Below are 25,103 nucleotides of genomic sequence, written 5' to 3'. Positions count from 1 at the left end.
GTGGATTTCACGTGGTTCCTGTATCACCCCGCACCGGATTAAAGGGAGTTAAATGTGTACAACATGTAAACATTAAAACAGAAACGCGGGAATAAGTTGAATAATTTCTCTGTATACACGTATTTTATAAGGTAATTAAATTTTTAGATTATATATATATTTCGATTCGGCTATAATCTGTTCATTGATGCAGTTTTAAATTCTAAACGCCGATGTAGTTTGTCAAGGGAACGAACACGGTCAGGTCTGTGTCAAATCATCAACATCCTATTTGAATTGTCTTTCTTTCATCAAAGTTTTCTGTTCAACATCTGAAGCTATTTTCATTTGTGGCGGATCGTTACCTCTGATAGGATCAGTGCTTAGAATGAGTGTGTGATATAAGTACCATGTGGCGCGTTGTTCAGAGAATGTTGTTGAGGGAGTGTTGTTGTAATTGTTGCTGAATATGCGCTTAAAACATGGAAAGTTATAGATATATTATAAAAATTATTTTTATTAAATGCATTGTGTTAAGCATTGGAGTGCTGCCAAAATGTTCCGGTGGAGAAGATGGTCTTCAGCCAATACGTATTTATCCTTACTTTGCTAATATAAATAATGAACTTGAAAAGGGTGAAAGAGAATTATTAAAAGAAACAGTAAACAATATAGTTTTATATATTAAAAGATTGTTTTCTGTTGTACCTGTGAAAGGTCCCCTGCTTTTGGAAAGAGGTGCGTGCAGAAGCGCATGGACAAATGGAAGAAATGCAGGAAAGTGTGCACATATTAAAAAAGACTATGTTGGAGAATTGTGCCAAGACAACTTTGCAATACCAGATGATCATTTAGAAGCATTTTATACATGGACGAACAAGCCATTACCCGATAAAACCTGGTACACTGATGGAAATGGTGTTAGAAATACTGACTTTATACTTTATGTTCAGTCTTCAACAACTAAATCTTGCCTTTCAAATTTTCAGAGGACACCAGGTCATAAAACCATTGCATATGCTTCATATTGTAAACTTGGTGAATCTGGAAGACCACTAGCTGGTTACATTAACTTTTGTCCATCAGAATTACGAAGCACTAAGCACAACAAAGAAAAATTACTTTTAACAGTTCTACATGAACTGTTTCATGCTCTAGGATTTTCTAAAGACTTGATTTTGAAATATAAAGATTGTTCAAAGTTTCCCGGTATCAATGATGATTGCCCTGTATGGGGGTTTCCAATTTTGCGTCAAAGTGGACAAAATCATTTATTGTTAACTCCAACTGTAGTTGAAAAAATGCAAGAACATTTTGCATGTAACAAAGCAGATTTTGGTGGACCGTTAATAAGCAGGCATGGTCAACTACAATCCCACTGGGACCCACAGGTATTAAGGGGTTCCATAATGACTCCAGCACTAGAGGAACCTGAAAACACTTTTATTGATCCCATCACATTGGCTGTATTTAGTGACATGGGATGGTACAAAGTTAATTTTTCAAATGCAGACTCTTACCCATATGGAAAAGGTTCAGGTTGTAATTTAAACACTGATAGAGAGAGTGATTCACTTAATTTATGTTCATATTCATATAAAAGTGTCTGTGATAGTTGGTTCTCAACAACTATAGTTAACTGTTCACAAGCTGGAAGTGATACCTCAGACCATGCACATAATTGTGATACCTCTACAGAAGCTCAGCCAGGAAAGTTGCGACGATGCCTGCAGGAGTCATCACCGCAGGCCGGTGTTGGCCGGTGCTTCACTGTCAAGTGTCTCGGCCACAATGACATATGGGTGGAAGTCGGGGACAACAACTGGCTGCAGTGTCCTGAACGAGGAACAATCCAGCTTACTTACGCGGATGTGGAAATAACTTGCCCACTCAACGCAGCAGTGTTCTGCTACAGGAGAAGCAAACAAGTGTATCTGGAGGACCTTGTTAGCTTAGAAAGAACAACCATGACACAGAGACCCAAGTATTATGTAACGCAGAATTTACAAGGTGATGACTTCACAAGTGGCATTCAACCTCACAGAGAACATTCACAAAATAGTTCATTGTCAAAAGCTATATGTTTACATTCACTGGACATGAGAAGTTTTTCATTCTTGTCTGTCTGTATAATTGGCATCTTTCATTTATTCTGTTAGTGATATTGGGTTTTTCCATACATCTGACACATGTAATGTGTTAAATAGTTATTGTTTAGCTAGAAATGATAGAAATTATTCAATTTTGTCTTGTTGCAATTGTTGAAAACTCAGTGTGTGTGTTCCTGATGATATGATTTTGTTAAAGAAGATGATAAATTAGGATATTCTTGGCACATGGATGATGAAGCTTCTTATGATTTCCCTAATTAAGTTAATGTTGACAATGCCAGGAAGTTTATTTGATTACCCCTCAAATATGATGTGCTGCTTGTATCGGAGCGCTATGATTACAGCCAAGATATGCATCAAGCCAGTAAGTAAAATAGTAATAACCATTGGTCCAATGCTTTGATTGCAGTTAACATCTTTATTATTTTGACATTTGTGTTGGTCTGCCTGAAGAATATCATGATTTTTCAAGAATAACTATTTATTTGTAAGCTAGATTGAAACAGTTTATAGGCAGTTCTTACACTGAAAATGATGATGATTTTGATGAACGTAGTAAATAGTATCAAGTAACTATAATACATATTTATTTAAGCAGCCTGCACTGTTTGCAGGTAAAATGTGTAAGCAGATGTTGTTGTGTTACAGGTGTACACAGGTATGAGCAGTGAAAGGGTGCAGAGGTCCCACCGTGACCTGTACAAGGCCAGGACACCCCCATGGAAGGAGACATACAGGAAGGTAAACACTTATTACTTAAAGGTCGGTATTATTAAAAATCGCGAAGTCAATTTCCTAAAATTTTCAAAATCAAATTTAAAGAAAAAGATAGTGTTTTTCACATAAAAGTATGCATTTTCAATAAAGAAAATGAAAAAGTAATTCAGAAATCATTAAGTTAATAGATCGTACAATAACTTAAGAGAGATACTTAAAAGATGATACTTGTATTTAAAATCAATTCATACACAAACAAACATTAATTTCGAGTGATAAACCTTTGACTACTTATTAAATAATGCATTTATGAAAAATATTAATAACTGGTAACAAGATTGTAACTGTGTATTTAATAGCTGAAACCACAACTATTAAATGACTGGTGGGTCCTAATTAAACAGGGTATCCTTTATAAGAACCATTGTTTTCTGTGAAACAGTTTCCAGCTAATTGCTGCAATTGATGCACATATGAGTTTTCACCGAAAACAATGGTTCTTATAAGAGCAATTAGTCTAGGGCCCCTGATAGCAAAATCAAAAAGCCTGGGTGGCATGCCATATAATGTTTTCACGAAACTATATGAAAGCTTGGTGTTGCCCATCGTTGCTTATGGTGCTTCTATATGGGGTACTAAGTCCTACTCCATTATAAATGCGGTGCAAAATAGGGCTATGCGCTTTTATCTAGGTCTGGGAAAATATACTCCAACTGCGGCTCTATATGGTGAACTTAGTTGGCGACCAGCTTTTGTGAAACAGTTGAGATCTGTAGCTAGACCATGGCATAGATTTAATAATATGAAAAGAACTAGATTGAACTATAAAATATATGAATACTATAATAAAAAAGCAAGTCCTAGATGCAAAAACTGGCAATATATTTTTGTACAACAAAATTTTAGAAAAAACAGATTTGTCAAATCTGCTTATTACACATTCTCAGTTCTCATCGAAAAGATTTTGTGATTTTGTTGAAAATAATAGTATGGATTTATATGTTAATACATGGAAAAACTGTATAACCAGTGCAACTGGTCCTTGTGGACGTGGCATAATTAAGTTGAGAACATATCAACAATTAAAATCTCAATTTGAAACTGAGTCCTATGTATCAATTCCAATGCCCAGCACTTGCTAAGTTTAGGTTCGGGGTAGCACCTCTTCGTCTGGAGACTGGCAGATATAAAAATCTGGCGGTGAATGATGGAATCTGTCCTATATGTAAACAAGATGTTGAGTCAGAATTACATGTGTTAACTAAATGCTCTGCTTACCAACCACTTAGAAATGCTCTATGTGATAAAGCTAAGGATATCAATGTTGAGTTTGTTAACATGAATGAGGTACATAAGTGTATATTTTTACTCTCCAATGCAGATATATATAAATTAACCGCCAAAACCTGTTTTAATATACTTGAAATCTGTTTCAATGCTTTGTACAAGTAGTTAAGAGATAATCCTTTTAGATGTAAAATAGTTTCTTAGCTTAAATGAGTCATGTAAATAAGATTAAGTTGGGTTTTTTTTTAGAGAAAACTTAATTGTTTTTATCCTTTATCAACAATGTCCAGATATGTTTTTTTTTAGTCTCCTGTAATTCAATTTTATGAATGGATGTGCGCTGAACTCTTAGATATTTGTATTTTATGCTTGCTCATGTTGTTGACATATATATGAGACATGAATAAACTATTAAACTATAAAGGATACCCTGTTTAATATACCCTGTTTAATTTGAAAGAATGGTGCCGAAAACACGGTATTTCTACCTTATGAGACAATAGTTGATCAAATTAAACATTGTATCCTTTATAAGAACCATTGTTTTCAATATTTATTCATCCTTTACGGTAAATCAAAACAATCGTTTTGTGGTACATTGTACATCTTATTTGGGAGTAAGAGGGCATCTTTAACTTGACTTAATGTTAGGAAATGACTTCAAATGTTTTATGAATACCAGCCAAGGGTCCTGTTTCAATAAAAAATCTCTGTGGTTTCTTCAAAAATCTAAAATCTAGAGTAACATCACAGTTGGAAACAAGTTAATTATTTTCGTTTTTATACTTCTTTTTTCAACAATACTCCTGGCTAATGGTGAGCTCACATTTTACAAATATGTACCAAAATAACAAAAATATGACCCTAAGGTAATTCCAGTTTTTGACAAAAATCTTTACTGGATCAGGCTCCTGGGTCTAAATCAGGTAAAAAATGAACTAGCCAGAGCTCCAGATAAGCTGCATAGTTGCATTATTACACCATTATAATTACAGAAAGGCTATCTCATTTATTTCAAACGTACAAAATACATATAAAATGGTTGGTTATGCAATTTATGTAACAACATAGCATATTTATATGTTAAAGAAATTCATACATTTATATTAGCAGGAGTTCTGGAGCATAGTGATAATTGTATTTTATTATGTTATGGGTTAAAACAATCATTGTAGTGCTAAATTTAGTCTAATTAAAAATTAATTATTCCAAATCAAGCGTCAGTTAATTTAAGTCAAATAGGCAAATGAAGAGCATCAATCATGTACGGAATCAAGCAGTTAAATATTAGTAAAAATTCATCAAAAAAGCACCGAGGGCAGAAGGAAAAATAACAACTCTGCAAGCTACTCGGATGGAAGTCTATTAACCTGCACTAGTTCATTTCCAACATCCTAATCAATTACATGATGTAAATTATGGATTTACCCTTGTCCATCTGTGTGTCATTCCTCTTAGTATTATGGGAACTTGTGTTGCTCAAAACTCCAAAAAATATTACACCTATAGTCAAGAAACCACTGTGGAATGTTTTTTAGGTGATGTAGTTTTGCACCTTCTTTTCCTGCTGCACTTAGCAAATTCAGAGTAATGGCCCTTGAATTATCAAAAATTGGCATTTCTGCATTTGTGTCGCTCAAAACTCAAAAACTATACTACCTAAAATCATGAAACTTAAGGGAATGTTAATAGGGTGATTAAGTTGTGCACCTGGGGTTTTGTTTGCCACTGCGTGTAATATATCCAGAAAATTATGGCCCTTGCCTTGTGACAAACCTGGCATACAGGGGCATTTGTGTCCTATGGATACATTTCTAGTCTCCAGTTTATCGCAGGAATCAATGCACATATGTGTTTAAAATAGTTTCATATACAGATTTAATATATTTTATAAAACAGGGAAGTTTTCCTTTCTACCAGATTGCTTCCAATTCACCGGGTAAGAAAAAATAATAATTTGACAGCCGTAACCCAATTGCAAGGAGAAAGCGTGGGTAATACCATCAATTGAATTTTTCACCTGGAGCCTTTAACTATCTGGTCTTTTTTCCAAAGATTCTTGTTGTCTAAAAATCATTGTCAAAAGCAAGTTAAAATTGAGTGTTTTTTAAACTGAACTTACTTAAAGTTTAGTTAGACAAAACTGTTCTACTCAAAGACTTACATGAATTGGATAACCCTCCAAAACTCTTATACCTGAACAGGTCAAATAAGTGTATTAAAGAGCATTGATAAATATTTGTCCGGCTAGGGCTGTCTTGAGCGCACTGTCTTCTCACCAAGCTGACTTGACCTGGGCGCGTGATTAGTGTTCACCAAGCCGGACAAGTGGGTTTTCTCCAGCACTCTGGTTTCCCCCTTAACAAGACCACACTCTATTGCAACATTGTGCCAACCGGAGTGACTTAATATTAGTTATCATAACTTTCTACACAATCATGTGTAAAATGTATATAATGCTTAAACTAGGAGTATTAAACAACACTGCATCACTGTACATACAGAGTGATGTGATCTTTATAGCTATACTCAAAGGACCATCATGTTGTAAATAAAAGGCATTAGTTAGTTCCTAAAACCCTTATACTGCCTCTGTCTGTGGGAAGAACTTATATTTAGTTCACTTGTTGTTATTCTTTATATATATACAGAAATTTTTATTTTGTATATTTTTTTAACAGCTTCATAATTAATGTAAGTAGGATGTCGGAAAAATCTCATTTCGAGCAAAGAAAAAAAGGAAGTTAAAATATTGAGCTTTTAAATCTTAAAACGGTTACTGTATTAAATGATGTAATCGGCAATAAATACAGTTACCGTCTTTGCCTTAAAAAAATTTCAGCACTTGTCCTTTCGGGCAAGTAATTAAAGAAAACTACTTGCCCAAAAACAGTTTTACTTGCCCAAAATAACCAATTCATGTGTAAATGTATGCCAATATTTCAATATAATAATAACATTCAATCAGGATTTGTGAATTGTTGCTGAAGAAATTATGCAAACAGAGGGATCTAATTTTCGAAAAAATGCACTTGCCCATTCGGGCTCCCACCTGGGAATTTTGACTTGCCCGAATTAGTATTTACTTGTCCCGGGCTTCGGGCAGCCCAGTTACGATGAAGACTGCAGTAACTGGTGTTAGAACTTGAGGCTGTGAGGGCAAGTAATGTTGGTGTCCTTCCACTATAACAATAGCTACTAAAAGAATATTCATTATTCCCTTTGTTAGTTCATTATCCCACAGTACTTGTGTAGTGTTAACAGAGTGTGTTGCATGATTGTGGACAATGTTTTATAAATGTTGGAGTTTCGGCACATCAAACAGAAGGCCTCTGTAAATGAATAAATTCTATTTCATCCTCAGATGTGGCATTTGTCTGCTCTTGTGAATTATTATTATTATAGCATTTTATTTCATGCTTGGAAGCAAGTTGTCAAAACAATTCATACAGCTATGGTTTGCTAGTGGCCAGACTGATGTATTGGCCTTTACAATTTTGTTGATTATATTTTCTCATTGTAGTGAATGGCTAATTTGGTTCATTATATGAAAAATAAATGATATCCAAACAGACTGCTTGGAAAACTTGCCAACTAATTGCTCTGTTTAAGGTCCACTTTGGTAACTATTGATTTGTAATGCAAGGAAACATTCTTTTATTATTTGAATTGCAGCAAAATTTCTTTGATCCTTTGAATTAGTGGAATTTTGTGGTGAGTGTTAGTTGACTTTATTCAAGAATGCAACTTAAATGAAATAGGTCCGGTATTTTCCATTTTGCACATAAAAAGCTTCTCCAGAATCTTCAATAACAGGTTTGTGGTTGTCACAAATAACGCATAGTAAGTTAGACAGTCATGGATTGTTGGAGGTCTCTGATTCTTGTAAATACAGAAGTGTGGTCTATTTAAATTAATGAACAGTATTGTAATAAGTATGATTAAATTAAAGTCTTCTCATTGTTGCCAGAGAGGATTTATCAAATGTTAATCTTCCCATCCTGGCATCCTCAAAACGTGCCTGGTGTAGGGAACTACCAGGGGAGAATATAGATGTTTGCAGAATTACATACTTTCTCTTGTCCAATTTACTCCGTCTGAAACATTGGCCATTGTGATAATTGAAACTCAGATTCCCAGGAAATGGTTTCCCATGAGATGGTGAGATTTTCCCAGTCACACAACTCTTTGTAAAGATATTAGACTACCTGGTAGCCTTGTCTACAATATCAGCGTTAGTTTTGATAGTTTAACATTACTTAACAGACTTAGGAGCCATTATTTTTATGAAACTGCAGTTACATTTAGATAGGTGAATCCAATTAACATATAACATCTAGTTTCTTTAGATTTTAAGTAAGGGGAATAGGACGTAAGTGTTAAGATTGGAATTCTGTTAATGTTGTCCTGTGAGACCATCACACAAGTGTCTGTGATTGACTGATAAATTATTCCAGCACCCTTCTCTCTAATCCATACCAGGCTAATTAGGTAACCTGTCTATAAGACAAACAAGTGACTCTGCCAGCTTCTCCCACAGGAATATCTACGTATCAAATTAGCCTTCTTCACGGTATCTTTCTGATAATTTAAAACAATTCAAATATGTACATTCTGACAGACCCCTTGATTGTATGGCATACACATGGGTATTCAAGATATAAATGATATGAAAATACAGAAAATTATCTATATTGTTCTATTATCAGTTTGGTCTGGAAGATTCCCTGCAAATACTGCCCTGATAGCAGCTGTGCATGGGGCCAATATGACTTGCACTGTTACACACTGTAGATCTGCTAATGCATGAGGCCAATATGACTTGCACTGCTACACACTGTAGATCTGCTAATGCATGAGGCCAATATGACTCGCACGACTTGCACTGTTACACACTGTAGATCTGCTAATGCATGGGACCAATACCGGTATGACTTGCACTGCTACACACTGTATATCTGCTAATGCATGAGGCCAATATGGCTTGCACTGTTACACACTGTAGATCTGCTAATGCATAAGGCCAATATGACTTGCACTGCTACACAATGTAGGTCTGCTAATGCATGAGGCCAATATGACTTGCACTGCTACACACTGTATATCTGCTAATGCATGAGGCCAATATGGCTTGCACTGTTACACACTGTAGATCTGCTAATGCATGAGGCCAATATGGCTTGCACTGTTACACACTGTAGATCTGCTAATGCACCATGATCTAAAGACACCTTTGGATCACAAAATCGTTTAGTGTTACAGTTATGAGAAGGCTGTTAATCTGAAAGGGCATTTGTTCAAACTTTTTTTTTTGCTTTTAACCTGTACTTCTAAACTATTTTCTCTTGGCATTTTAATTGTTTATATGCATGTCAAAATACATCGAAGAATGTTGATATCTTTTGGCTTTGAAAGTGAACTGTAATTTCATTTCATGATCAAAGTTGTGTGACCAAACCTATTACTGTGATCTGCCTTTACTTATTAATGCCAATTACCTTGAATGATGTTTTTCTTGGTCAACATTTTTTTATTTAATTGTTGCTAATGACCAGCAGCTCTTTTGTAGCAGTGTGATATCTGGTCTGTTAACTGTATTCCCAGGGTGATTGTGGGCCTTGTCACTGGTGTGATGTCGTGAGCTTCTCTGTAAGTGGACAGAGCTGGACGGATGGGGATATCTGTGATGTGTTTGTCTGTTATACAAGAAGATAATGAGACAGTTAGGGTTCCAGTGCCAATCACCGCCACTTGACAATACTTGAACCATTATTACATTTTTCAAGCTGATTTGCTGTTCAATACTTTCTCATTGTGCTAATGACCCAAACAGGGATTGTAGGCTGATTGAGAGATTTACTGCGTGATTGGGGATTTGATTGGTCTGATGTGTGATTGTCCCCGCTGTTTGTCCGGGGATTCTAGGGAACGTTGACTTCCGCCAGCCAGAAAATCATCAAAGTCTGTAGGATGTTCTCGGCTGGTATTTCTAGCAACTTGAGTACCATTGAGAAATGCTTGCACCATATTGAAAGCAAGTAATAAACCAGATAATTGTCTATCAAGACTTTGGGAAGAGACTGAATTATGTTTTGGATGATTAAACAAGTTTATTTAAACAACCATTTAAAATGATTTATAAAGAATGTTTTAAGGTGTCATAGTATCAAATAAAAAACAGCATTTGATCAGGTCTTTTAAATACAGCTCTGTCTTTCCAGTTTTGTGTGTATGGGCAGTAACTTTGTCATGCAGAGAGGGATTTTAAAACTATTTGGTATTTGTATAGATGACATGTTGCGTGCAAGACCCATGTCCTTTCCTTAAAGGTCAAGGTCACACTTAGGGTTTATCATTATGAAATGCTGCATATATTATGCATATTAAGAATAGTAGGTTGTGTCTAGGGTGTAACCTCGTCATGTGTTGGGTAAATTCATTCATGTGTTCCAGTGATGTGTTGCATGCAAGACCCATGGCCTTGTCTAAAAGTTCAAGATTACACGTGGTTTATTAACCCTGGCTTTTACAAATTGAAACCTGAATATTTTTATGACATACATTGTTGTTCGGGAGGTGGGAGGGCGGTGTCAAACCTATAGTTTCTGATAATTTTAGTAAGGTTTGACAAATAGTGACCAAACTTGGTATATAGGAAGAGTTTATGGAGACCTTTAATGAGATTGGGGTTGGGGCCCCTAGAGTCAATATCAAGGTCAATGTTACTAAAAGTAGATAAACTGTTGATACTGAATAACTTTAGTTAGGGTTGACATATTTCGACCAAACTTGGTATATAGGAAGAGGTTCCTGTTTGTAAATTATTCTGGTTACAGCATTTTTGCAAAGCATGTAGCACTTGAAATGGTATTGCTTTGTGGTATTCGGCTTATCACTAGAGCAGGTGAAACGGGTAGGTCATTTTTAGCTCTCATGAAGTGCTCAAGGTGACTTATTCTGATCGGTCTATGTCTGAATTTGGCATCTTACATTGTCTAGTGGTTGTCTACCAAGTTTGTTAAAATTATGCCCCTGGGATTGAAGTGGCCCCGTCATGGGAATCACAACTTTCTCACAAACTAATATAGGGAAATCTTTTAAATCTTTTTGTCTGAGAGTGTTGGGCGTAGGTCCTTAATATTTTGCATGTATCATCATATAGTGGTCCTCATTCAAGTTTGTTCAAATCTTGGCCTGTGTGTCAAAACTAGCTTCACCCCGTGGGTTACAAGTTTCCTTAAATCTGATAGTTACATGGGTGAAAGTTTTCAGTATTGATACTGAATTCAGTATTTTGGAAATCATTTATCCTATATAATGTATTGTAAAAATGGCATTTCCCTATGTAAACACTCTATTTTCAGTATTTTGAAAATTCAAACTTTCACTCATGTAGTTATGTTAAGTTTACTCTTGAAGCAAGGGCAGCAAACCTTGCTGTATTGTCTCCCTTGCTATTGGGAATACTTCTGGAAATATAGTCTATTTTTAAAAACTAAGAACTATGACGGTTTAATCAACTTTCTAGATCGTAGTTACTTGGTCGTCTCCGGCATGCGTAAATTATTTAGACTGGTACCTTGCATTATCACCGATAAAATTATTGGTGTCGGGTTGATTCGGCCGAGATATCATTTACTGTTTGTTTTGAATCGTGTGAATTAAGCTTTGTACTTCCATTTTATATCACTTAAATTTAGTCAATTAATGTCGTGTTAAGGCACTTATATTTGTTATCAAATGCATAATTCAAACTATTATTTACAATATGCCCGTAAATTCTCACATGCTTATATACTACCACAGTGTGTATATAAATCGTTTTCACAGAAAGTAAATTTCTGAAATAACGAACTCGTATGACCGGCGACCAGTCAATACAAAAACAGAGAGAATAACTTTTTTTTAATTTCCTGAATTAAACATTAGGCTTATTCGTTTTATATGACGTTTTGGAAGTTTTACACGCATCAAAACGGTTATTGACGACAAATTTTAAGTAAAGTTGAATAAGAGTTGATATCATTAACAAATCTTTTTTTTTCATAACCAAAATTTATTTATTTTATATTATACACTTCCCCATTGACAATTGCAAACATGTATCCCTATAGACGCGGCCTCCAGGCTGCGTCTAATAAACATGAATTTAATGAATGTGTTTTGAAGGAAAGCTATGTTGTGTATATTGGAGGTAGAGTGACTTATCTATTTTTGTAAATCTGAAGTGTCTTGGTTCTTATTCATTTTTAATAGCATATTTTGAAGATGATGATTTGACTTTATTGTATTTTTTTACTTTGATATTATTACCATTTGTACAATTTTGGAAACATAAAATCAATATTGTTGTTAGATGAAATTTTTTGAGTTTCCAATAGATTTATGTAAAGAAAACTTGATTAAACTCGATATTCTTGTTTAAGCTGCACAGCAATGAAATTCAATTACAGTGATGCCATCTTTAGCAACCATGTGCTTCAGTGTGCATGCAACTCTATCAAGTCTTGTCAGTGTGCAGGCATCTGTATTAAATCCTGTCAGTGTGCAGGCATCTGTATTAAATCCTGTCAGTGTGCAGGCAACTGAAAAAAGTCTTTTCAGTGTGAAGCAATTGAATTAAATCCTGTCAGTGTGCACACATCTGTATTAAATCCTGTCAGTGTGCACACATCTGTATTAAATCCTGTCAGTGTGCAGGCAGCTGAACAAAGTCTTGTCAGTGTGCAGACATCTGTATTAAATCCTGTCAGTGTGCAAGCAACTGAACGAAGTCTTGTCAGTGTGCAGACAATTGAATTTGAATAAATGGCTAAAGGCCAGAAGAGCTATGGGATGGCGCAGTGTCTGTCATTCATGTGTCTGTCTGTACGCAATTGCTTGTGAACATAAAATTAGGCCCCTTGGGTCAAAACTGGCCACACCCTGAGGTTCACAAGTTTCCTTTGGACTTATATATGAAAATCTTTGAAAATATTCTTGTCCGAAACCACTAGAACTGTAAAAAGTCATTTGTAATAATCTTTGACTAAAAGCTTTTAATTGCAATAGCTGCACATGGTATTTTATCCACATCACCTGTTACCAAATGAAGTACTGACTTTCCTTTATTTTCCTACATAATCTTATCCCATGTTCTGCAGAGTTTTGAGAATGGTTTAATTTGTAGGGAACTATTATGTATGATTAGGAGTACTCAGGGATTTCATTTATCTTAAATATTGTAAGACTGGTATTGACATATCGTTAATGTTAAACTTGATAAATTGAGAGAATGTTATTGATGGTGATTTATTATGAATAAAAACATAGATTGCTGAGTAAATGCTTTCATCATAGATACTGGTAATTGAATCTTAAATATTTTATTGCTGGTGAAAATGAGATTAAGTTCTGTTGATAGAGTAAACAATTTTCTTAATGTTTTAAGTTTTCTAAGAAGGGTGTAATATTTCTTGATTTAAAATGGAATGGGACACAAGGGAGTTTTATCAGGTTTCATACTTTTATGCAACAATGGAATAAATCATAATCAATATTAATGTATTTTGCAAATACAATGTACAGGAACAATACTTTAATATTAATAATAAAATATTAATAATAATAAAAAAATAATAGGCAATAATAATAATAATAATAATAATAATAATAATAATAATAATAATAAAAATAATAATAATAATAATAATAGTTGTAATAATTATAACAATAATAAAAGTAATACTGGACAGGTAATGATAAAGTAATACTGATAATGATAATAGTAAGGAATAACATATTTATAGTATTGGTACATATCATTGTAAGATGACAAGTATAGCTGCTATTTTATATAATATCATAATTTTATTTTGTAAAAACACTTTCTTTCTTAATAACATGTTTTAGTGTCATTTTTTTCTTTTCTGGATCATTCTATTCTTTATAGCTGTTTTCCATTTCATTACATGAGTTGTATATTGTACTTGTATATATTGTCTGCTTTGGAGCCAATCTTAGTCATTAAGATATTACTCCAGGTCATCTAACTAACTTAAAAATACAAACTCATTGGCTGACACATTATCAACACAGAATTTGACACAGGAAGTGTGTATGGCATAAGTGGCTGTAGGTTGAACTTAAAGCACCTGCGATATTGATATTCTTTCTGAATAAGCTTAGTTATTGCCTATCTGCAATTTCATTGGCTGGAAATATAGGTTGTATTCTAAAGAGATATACAGATATCATTGTACATATATATATTTCTCACATGTGTAAAACTGATTGGTATTTTACTGAGATCTGGTTTGAATGGAGTTGAGAATTAGCAGACATATTCGAGGAATATCATTACACAGCCCACACCTCTCTGGCTGCAGACTCTCAACTTTCTTTGCTGTTTGATATTCACAGATTTTTGCATGGTGTATTTAAGTAAATATTCCATTTAACCACTTCCTGAGCTTAAATGTGCAATAAATCTAATGGTGACATACAAGTACCGTAAATTAAAGATGACATCAAGTAAAGTATACGCTTCTTGATGGGACTATAAGATATTTATAACTTCTGAAAAGGCTTTGTTAAGTTGTTACAACACATGACTTGTATGCGTGCTACGTGTAGCAACACATGACCTGTACGCTGGCTACGTGTAGCAACACATGACCTGTACGCTGGCTACGTGTAGCAACACATGACCTGTACGCTGGCTACGTGTAGCAACACATGACCTGTACGCTGGCTACGTGTAGCAACACATGACCTGTACGCTGGCTACGTGTAGCTACACATGACCTGTACGCTGGCTACGTGTAGCAACACATGGCCTGTACGCTGGCTACGTGTAGCAACACATGACCTGTACGCTGGCTATGTGTAGCAACACATGGCCTGTATGCGTGCTACGTGTAGCAACACATGGCCTGTATGCGTGCTACGTGTAGCAACACATGGCCTGTATGCGTGCTAAGTGTAGCAACACATGGCCTGTATGCGTGCTACGTGTAGCAACACATGGCCTGTATGCGTGCTACGTGTAGCAACACATGGCCTGTATGCGTGCTACGTGTAGCAACACATGGCCTGTATGCGTGCTACGTGTAGCAACACATGGCCTGTATGCGTGCTAAGTGTAGCAACACATGGCCTGTAACGACACATGGCCTGTACACATGTTACGCTTAAAGACACACGACTTGTAGGCATGTTTTGTGTTACAGACATGACTTGTTCACATTTCAGATGTAACTTCACATGACTTTAACACATGCTGCGTGTAACAACACTCGATTTGTACACATGATATATGTATAAACACATGATTTGAACACAGTTGTCATGTTTTAGTATGACATGCTGTTAAGGCCACATCATGTTAAACAAATTAACGTTGTAACCTATGTCTTTTAGCGTTGCCTGGAGCGTCTGCGTGAGAGCCGCGGGAAGCTACAAGACCGGTTTCGTAAGCTGCCAGCCATGAAGGACAACGATATTTTCATCGAGGATCTCATGCGCCAGGAGTGGGAATGCATGCGACGTGAACGTGCAGACACACAACTCGACATAGAGGTACATATATATTAGTAAAAATATCATTTTCCTATAAATATCAAATTGGTAGTAATGGTAGTATGCATCTTGTGCATAAAATCTTGTGCCGGTATAAATACCCTACATGTTTAACTTTTTTTTTAGGAAAGAAAGTTGAGGAATTGTGATAGCCTAAGTCAATGTCGTTGTTGCAATGCAAAAAGGGTTAACATTACTCATAACTCAAAAACAATTCAGGATAGGCAAATGAAAAAGGATACACATATTTTGAGAGACCCTACCCACACGTATATCAAAGCCCATAACTCTGTCAAGTGATGCCTTCTGTTTGATTGATAAACCAGTCAGGCATTGGTGTTCGCTCCATTGCGCTCCTGTTTAATATGTTTTAAAAAGTATTTCTTCTCAGTCTTTTCATCTCAAGGTTGCTGTAAGGGTACCTTAATTTTCCTTTCCCTAAAGTGTCTTATAGTATGGAGAATTTTTTGTCAGAGTCTGCTTTCTTCAAATTACTTTTTTCTCTCTAATCTAATACAGATCATCCTAGAGGGAGGTTGGACAAAGCTATAGCTGTGATATTGATTGTAAAGTAATGTAATGATTTAGTTCAGACTTTTTAGCCCCAGTTTTCCTTTGATTTTCTTATCATGGTGGTTCTTTAATTGTTAACTGTTAATTGCATTCATTTCTGCCTTGTTATATGTGTGATCTGCAATACTCTGCCTGGTACAAGATATGATTGTACAAACTAGGATTCAGGCCTCCATTGCCATAGGTATATCTGAATAAATTTGTGAGAACAGTGCAATTTTTTTTGCAATAAATGTTCATGGTATTTCTCAAGCCTGGTAGCAATAAAAAGTTAATTAAGAATAACATCAGTGTTTTATTATTACAATTAAATTTGATTCACATGCTCCAGATAGCAGTTATAGGGAAATGGAAATTGGTTCCCATTAATTATTTCTTTATCTTATTTCTATTGATTTCACAAACTGTTTGTCATGCAAAAGTTTACTTCTTTATGGAACTACATTCTATACAGGGATTCAGAGTGACCCGAGAGTAATAGATTTGATCTGTTTAATGGAGCAAATAAATCTTTGTCATGGAAGACATATAGTTGTTAAAGCATATTACAGGCTAGTGAACCTCTGGCCATAAAACTGTTGACCTGGAAGATATCATGCTTTGAAAGATAGAATATTTCTCCCACCTCATATAAGTAGATCCAAAAATTTGGTCATGCTGGAAATTCTTATCTTGCCCATGGGAAACTGGGTAAACATTGTTTCTGCAAAACACCCTACACTCAGGTTGGGATGAACCTATCTTACACTCTCAGCCATGGCAGATACTTATAATCCACTACCAGAAATACAAGTATTCGCTTGAACTTGGGAAACTGTCCTGTAAACTTAGTTTTACATTCAGGCTAAAACAGCGGCATTCGGCATTCGCAGCCCTTCTGTAATGGTTTGTAATACCGAGGGCTTATTACGTTATTATTGAATTGTACCTCATTCTTGATAAAAATTTCTTGCCGATGTTTTATTCCTATGACGAAAGCTGGCTGTCACCGTGATAGACTTGTAAAGGCCTAAATGAAGTTTTAATTACAACCAGAGACACGTTTACGCCATTGTATTGGCAATTAAAGTTAATTTCTTAGAACATTAATAGGTTTTCTAGACCTAGACTTTCACATGCAATAACCCACCTCTCTGTCTGACCATGATCCTGGCCTTAGAATGCCCATTGATTGCTGGTGTAAGTTTGTACTATATTAGGTCCTAACAATGCTCCTATGGGGGTCCACAACCCAGGATTCTATTCTCTGGACACCAGCTGTCAATCCTTGGGCCATTTGATTTGTTTTTATACCAATTTTGGAAATGGCTGCTGTAGGGAGTTATTCAATGAGAGGCAAAATTTGGATATTGATATTTGGACATTTGATCAATGATTTTTCTAGGAGTATTATATATAAATATATAAACCTCTGAATATACAGTACCTTTCAGAGCACTGTTTTTTCTTCTTCAGATTTTTGTTCGAAGGCATTTATATTAACTTAAAGTATGCAAGTACAATTTCAGATTGTTTGATTATTATCATCTTAGTTGAATCTTTTGTGTACCCATTTCAAACCAATAACAATGATAGCTAAGAAGCTATTTCAAAGGGCAATGTTTGATCATCAATAAAGTAAAATATAGTTATTAAGCTGGCAGTTTAGATCAATTTTACAGCTTTCTTCTCGTTTTGTTCTGGCTTCAGACTTGAAAAATACCGCATTGTATGTGAAGTGGTCATTCATTGATTTCTTTTATGATTTATTTAACAACATTGTCATATTTTCACAAAACAAATGCTGCAGAGTTCAACTGACCTTAGGAAATTGCAGTAAATCTCGATGTGTTGTGACAGAACCATTTATCATATCTCGGACATTGTCTCCCTATTGATTACACCAATCTCAACACCAATGACCACTCAAGTGTCCTGTCATTGTCCACTTTATTGTACAAAAATCTTAAATTGAAATTTAAAACTTGTTTAGATAATATGATGGCTTGTCTTTAAAACATTGCAGTGAAACCTTCTTGCAATGAGGTTAGAATAACTGGACACATCACATTATATTAAGGGCTCCCTAGGGTATGAAACTAACAGCCGGAATTGCTGTTCATCACATGTTTAAGGCGCTGGCCATATAGATATACACTTAAAGTATGAATAAAAAAATGGGCCAGCGTACAACTACAGTGTACGAATTTCGGATTTGAATCCCCTCGCCCATTCGGGCTACCAGATAGGAAATTTTAATAGCCTGGCACCAATTTCACTTCCCCAAACTTAAACACCAATATCCAATTTTGCACAAAACATGCATTATTCAACAATAAGCATTTATAAATGAAAATCGTATGAAATTGTAAGATGCTCACTGTTTAATATCAGTTAGCAATTAGCAATTAAAAGTAATACCACAATCTTGCGTTTAATTAGAATGTTCTTAAAAAATCATTTAAAAAAAAAAGCAGTAGCCCAGTCAGGCTAGTATTTGCGAAAAATTGGTAGCCAAAGCTGAATTTTGGTAGCCATGGGCTATCGGAATACCGCCTATTTCAAACATTGCAACTACACCAACTTTGTAGAGGCAGACATTAACCATGTAATTATGTTAACTGTAATGATGATAAGGCTGTTGTTGTTACAGAGTGGTGCTGGACTGGAGGGGACAGATATCAACCAGGTGCTGGACATGTTTGAGGACATCCAAGCAGAACTCCGACACGAAGGTGTGACACATGCCCATACATGTTACATATACGCATCTCAGGTGTAAAATGAGTGACCATACATGTTACATATATGGATATCAAATGTAAAATGAGTGACCATACATGTTACATATAGGCATCTCAGGTGTAAAATGAGTGACCATACATGTTACATATAGGCATCTCAGGTGTAAAATGAGTGCCCATACATGTTACATATAGGCATCTCAGGTGTAAAATGAGTGCCCATACATGTTACATATAGGCATCTCAGGTGTAAAATGAGTGCCCATACATGTTACATATATGGATCTCAGGTGTAAAATGAGTGCCCATACATGTTACATATATGGATCTCAAGTGTAAAATGAGTGCCCATACATGTTACATATAGGCATCTCAGGTGTAAAATGAGTGCCCATACATGTTACATATAGGCATCTCAGGTGTAAAATGAGTGCCCATACGTGTTACATATAGGCATCTCAGGTGTAAAATGAGTGCCCATACATGTTACATATAGGCATCTCAGGTGTAAAATGAGAGCCCATACATGTTACATATAGGCATCTCAGGTGTAAAATGAGAGCCCATACATGTTACATATATGGATCTCAGGTGTAAAATGAGTGACCATACATGTTACATATAGGCATCTCAGGTGTAAAATGAGTGCCCATACATGTTACATATATAGGCATCTCAGGTGTAAAATGAGTGACCATACATGTTACATATAGGCATCTCAGGTGTAAAATGAGAGCCCATACATGTTACATATAGGCATCTCAGGTGTAAAATGAGTGACCATACATGTTACATATAGGCATCTCAGGTGTAAAATGAGTGCCCATTCATGTTACATATATAGGCATCTCAGGTGTAAAATGAGTGACCATACATGTTACATATAGGCATCTCAGGTGTAAAATGAGAGCCCATACATGTTACATATAGCAGGGATGATAAAATTCCGGATTAATCCGGAATTCCGGATTTAAGGCCTCACGGATCGATTTTGAGATTAATGTAAATCCGTTGAGTTTTTTCTAGGGGGGGGGGGGGGGGGTACAGGGAGCGATTCGAGCTCAGTTCGAACAATATGGGTACGAAAGGTGAGTTTTCCGGAAGTGTAAAGCCGGAAATTAACGAACCTAATTACGTCTTGGCAATCGAGCTATATGATTGGTTAAGATAGCATCCGGTGATTACGGAAATTACCGATGGGACAAGAAGACAGTATCCGGATGTTCGTATCCGGATATGACAGACGACGAAGACGAATAAACGGGTATTGGAAAATTGAAAAAAAACGACCACCACCAACTTCTAAAAACATCGATTCATCGATTTTAAGGGTATATTTGCCATTTATTTTTAAGAAAAATTCCCGAAACGTTTCTTTTTGAGTTAATAGAAATTGATCAAACTGAGAATGAATTTTGCGCATGTAGCATTATTTCGCACATCCCGATTCGGATTGTGTCATAATAATCGATTTTTATTTTACAAATTTTATTTGGCCGATTGAAGTTTAAGCTGTAAACCGTTTTTTTATTATTCTCATAATGTTTGAAGCATTGTTGACCGTAATGGGAGGTTCAAATGAAAATTGGTTTGGTTCAAATTTAAAAAAAAAAATGAATAAATATTTTGTAGTAGTAATATATATTACTTAGAGGCAGTCATTTTAATATCTATTTGAGACAGTTCAACAAAACTTCTCGAGGACCCAGTTTGAGTGAGATTTAAATTCTTTTGTTGTAATTTGTATTTCCAGGTATGTTTACCTGTATGGTTACAAAAGTCAGGGATGAACAGACACCTCAGCCAGTGCATCCAGTTGTTCCTGTTAATGACTGACAATTCAATCCAGAGGCCATGATACTTGGATTTATGGCTGAACATGCTCCCTGGCACCACAGTAGTGTGTCTTACTTAAGACAATTGCCAAAGATACAAAAGCTCTCAGCGAATTAAAATTCAAAGGTGTACAGCATCATACAAGATGACTTACAGAGTGGCTAGCCATTTCAATGATGAACATGTGGAGGAGTTAATGGATCTCGGTTTTGTTTCAACTAAGACAAGTCAACAAACACTGAGAAAACTGTTGCAGCTATTTTTCTGGCATAGAATAAGAAATAGTGTTGAGACATTTGGCCTCCTTAAAAATCACAAGGGCTGAATCAATTTACATAGAATTTGAAAGCCTGTTTGAGAGACTTGAAATCTGGCTTGGGGACCAGAATACGTCAAAAGTCCACCATGTCTACAACGGCTTAGCTGCCAAAGCATTTAAGTCCCGTTTGGATATTACTTGTAATAATATATATAATAATTAATAACATTATATTCTCATCAAATGTGCAGAAAATGGAATAAATACTCTTATGATACATAGAAATTGAATAAATAACACTTTTACAATAAACATTTGCAAGCATGATACTTGATATGTTGTTCATTATTATAAATCAAACATCCCACAGTGTAGACTGTTCATACACAGGCATTTGATCATAGCCAGTTGAGTTTTATGGGAAGTGGACAACTGAACAAAAATGTCAGGTACATGTCTAATGCCTGAGACTTCGGGTAAAAAAAGAGTAAATTTAACTTTGTTTAAAGACAACTGTGTTAAACTTCACTGCTAAGATTCCTGATAATTGTTCTGATTGTGGATGTCTCCTGTTGAACATAATTTTATCTACCAAACCGAAAGATGTACTCCTTGAACACTATTCTAAGGCAAAAAAGGGTATTAGAATCCCTGAAATACGGAAAGCTTCGGGGGGCTTTGCCCCCCATGTCCCCCCACCAGGGCTTTGCCCTGGACCCATCGGGGGCCTTGAGCAGCCCCCTGAACCCCACGCAGACATTTTCAGGATTGGCAACTTGGCTCTGTTATCATCCCTGATATAGGCATCTCAGGTGTAAAATGAGAGCCCTTACATGTTTCATATAGGCATCTCAGGTGTTAAATAAGTGCCCATACATGTTACATATAGGCATCTCAGGTGTAAAATGAGAGCCCATACATGTTACATATAGGCATCTCAGGTGTAAAATGAGTGCCCATACATGTTACATATAGGCATCTCAGGTGTAAAATGAGTGACCATACATGTTACATATAGGCATCTCAGGTGTAAAATGAGTGCCCATACATGTTACATATAGGCATCTCAGGTGTAAAATGAGTGCCCATACATGTTACATATATTGATATCAAATGTAAAATGAGTGCCCATACATGTTACATATATGGATCTCAGGTGTAAAATGAGTGCCCATACATGTTACATATATAGATCTCAAGTGTAAAATGAGTGCCCATACATGTTACATATAGGCATCTCAGGTGTAAAATGAGAGCCCATACATGTTACATATAGGCATCTCAGGTGTAAAATGAGTGCCCATTCATGTTACATATAGGCATCTCAGGTGTAAAATGAAAGCCCATACATGTTACATATAGGCATCTCAGGTGTAAAATGAGTGCCCATACATGTTACATATAGGCATCTCAGGTGTAAAATGAGTGCCCATACATGTTACATATAGGGATCTCAGGTGTAAAATGAGAGCCTTTACATGTTACATATAGGCATCTCAGGTGTAAAATGAGTGCCCATACATGTTACATATAGGCATCTCAGGTGTAAAATGAGTGCCCATACATGTTACTTATAGGCATCTCAAGTGTAAAATGAGTGCCCATACATGTTACATATATTGATATCAAATGTAAAATGAGTGACCATACATGTTACATAATTATATGGATCTCAAGTGTAAAATGAGTGCCCATACATGTTACATATAGGCATCTCAGGTGTAAAATGAGTGCCCATACATGTTACATATATTGATATCAAATGTAAAATGAGTGACCATACATGTTACATATATGGATCTCAGGTGTAAAATGAGTGCCCATACATGTTACATATATGGATCTCAAGTGTAAAATGAGTGCCCATACATGTTACATATAGGCATCTCAAATGTAAAATGAGTGCCCATACATGTTACATATAGGCATCTCAGGTGTAAAATGAGAGCCCATACATGTTACATATAGGCATCTCAGGTGTAAAATGAGAGCCCATACATGTTACATATAGGCATCTCAGGTGTAAAATGAGTGACCATACATGTTACATATAGGCATCTCAGGTGTAAAATGAGTGCCCATACATGTTACATATAGGCATCTCAAGTGTAAAATGAGTGCCCATACATGTTACATATAGGCATCTCAGGTGTAAAATGAGAGCCCATACATGTTACATATATTGATATCAAATGTAAAATGAGTGACCATACATGTTACATAATTATATGGATCTCAAGTGTAAAATGAGTGCCCATACATGTTACATATAGGCATCTCAGGTGTAAAATGAGTGCCCATACATGTTACATATATTGATATCAAATGTAAAATGAGTGACCATACATGTTACATATATGGATCTCAGGTGTAAAATGAGTGCCCATACATGTTACATATATGGATCTCAAGTGTAAAATGAGTGCCCATACTATTACATATAGGCATCTCAGGTGTAAAATGAGAGCCCATACATGTTACATATAGGCATCTCAGGTGTAAAATGAGTGCCCATTCATGTTACATATAGGCATCTCAGGTGTAAAATGAGTGACCATACATGTTACATATAGGCATCTCAGGTGTAAAATGAGTGACCATACATGTTACATATATGCATCTCAGGTGTAAAATGAGTGACCATACATGTTACATATAGGCATCTCAGGTGTAAAATGAGAGCCCATACATGTTACATATAGGCATCTCAGGTGTAAAATGAGAGCCCTTACATGTTACATATAGGCATCTCAGGTGTAAAATGAGAGCCCATACATGTTACATATAGGCATCTCATGTGTAAAATGAGAGCCCTTACATGTTACATATAGGCATCTCAGGTGTAAAATGAGTGCCCATACATGTTACATATAGGCATCTCAGTTGTAAAATGAGTGCCCATACATGTTACTTATAGGCATCTCAAGTGTAAAATGAGTGCCCATACATGTTACATATATTGATATCAAATGTAAAATGAGTGACCATACATGTTACAAAATTATATGGATCTCAAGTGTAAAATGAGTGCCCATACATGTTACATATAGGCATCTCAGGTATAAAATGAGTGCCCATACATGTTACATATATTGATATCAAATGTAAAATGAGTGACCATACATGTTACATATATGGATCTCAGGTGTAAAATGAGTGCCCATACATGTTACATATATGGATCTCAGGTGTAAAATGAGTGCCCATACATGTTACATATAGGCATCTCAGGTGTAAAATGAGTGCCCATACATGTTACATATAGGCATCTCAGGTGTAAAATGAGTGCCCATACATGTTACATATAGGCATCTCAGGTGTAAAATGAGTGCCCATACATGTTACATATAGGCATCTCAGGTGTAAAATGAGAGCCCATACATGTTACATATAGGCATCTCAGGTGTAAAATGAGAGCCCATACATGTTACATATAGGCATCTCAGGTGTAAAATGAGTGACCATACATGTTACATATAGGCATCTCAGGTGTAAAATGAGTGCCCATACATGTTACATATAGGCATCTCAGGTGTAAAATGAGTGACCATACATGTTACATATAGGCATCTCAGGTGTAAAATGAGAGCCCATACATGTTACATATAGGCATCTCAGGTGTAAAATGAGAGCCCTTACATGTTTCATATAGGCATCTCAGGTGTTAAATAAGTGCCCATACATGTTACATATAGGCATCTCAGGTGTAAAATGAGAGCCCATACATGTTACATATAGGCATCTCAGGTGTAAAATGAGTGCCCATACATGTTACATATAGGCATCTCAGGTGTAAAATGAGTGACCATACATGTTACATATAGGCATCTCAGGTGTAAAATGAGTGCCCATACATGTTACATATAGGCATCTCAGGTGTAAAATGAGTGCCCATACATATTACATATATTGATATCAAATGTAAAATGAGTGACCATACATGTTACATATAGGCATCTCAGGTGTAAAATGAGTGCCCATACATGTTACATATATTGATATCAAATGTAAAATGAGTGACCATACATGTTACATATATGGATCTCAGGTGTAAAATGA

At 35.7% G+C, this 25,103-nt stretch overlaps 1 protein-coding gene across 1 annotated transcript in view; it reads left to right on the top strand.

Moving 5' to 3' along the window:
* Positions 1–354: 354 nt before the first annotated feature.
* The window catches only part of LOC128231062 (uncharacterized), a 34,452-nt gene continuing 9,703 nt past the window's right edge, over positions 355–25,103 (top strand). Inside the window, exons 1-5 of the mRNA XM_052943483.1 lie at positions 355–371; positions 2,353–2,454; positions 2,739–2,831; positions 15,495–15,653; positions 18,859–18,940. Of these exons, the coding sequence (XP_052799443.1) occupies positions 2,356–2,454; positions 2,739–2,831; positions 15,495–15,653; positions 18,859–18,940 (433 nt within the window). The 5' untranslated portion in view covers positions 355–371; positions 2,353–2,355. The remainder of the gene's footprint in view (positions 372–2,352; positions 2,455–2,738; positions 2,832–15,494; positions 15,654–18,858; positions 18,941–25,103) is intronic.

Source organism: Mya arenaria, chromosome 4 (genome assembly GCF_026914265.1).
Source record: "Mya arenaria isolate MELC-2E11 chromosome 4, ASM2691426v1".
Lineage (NCBI taxonomy): Eukaryota > Metazoa > Mollusca > Bivalvia > Myida > Myidae > Mya > Mya arenaria.
This window is presented reverse-complemented; position numbering and strand designations above follow the sequence as displayed.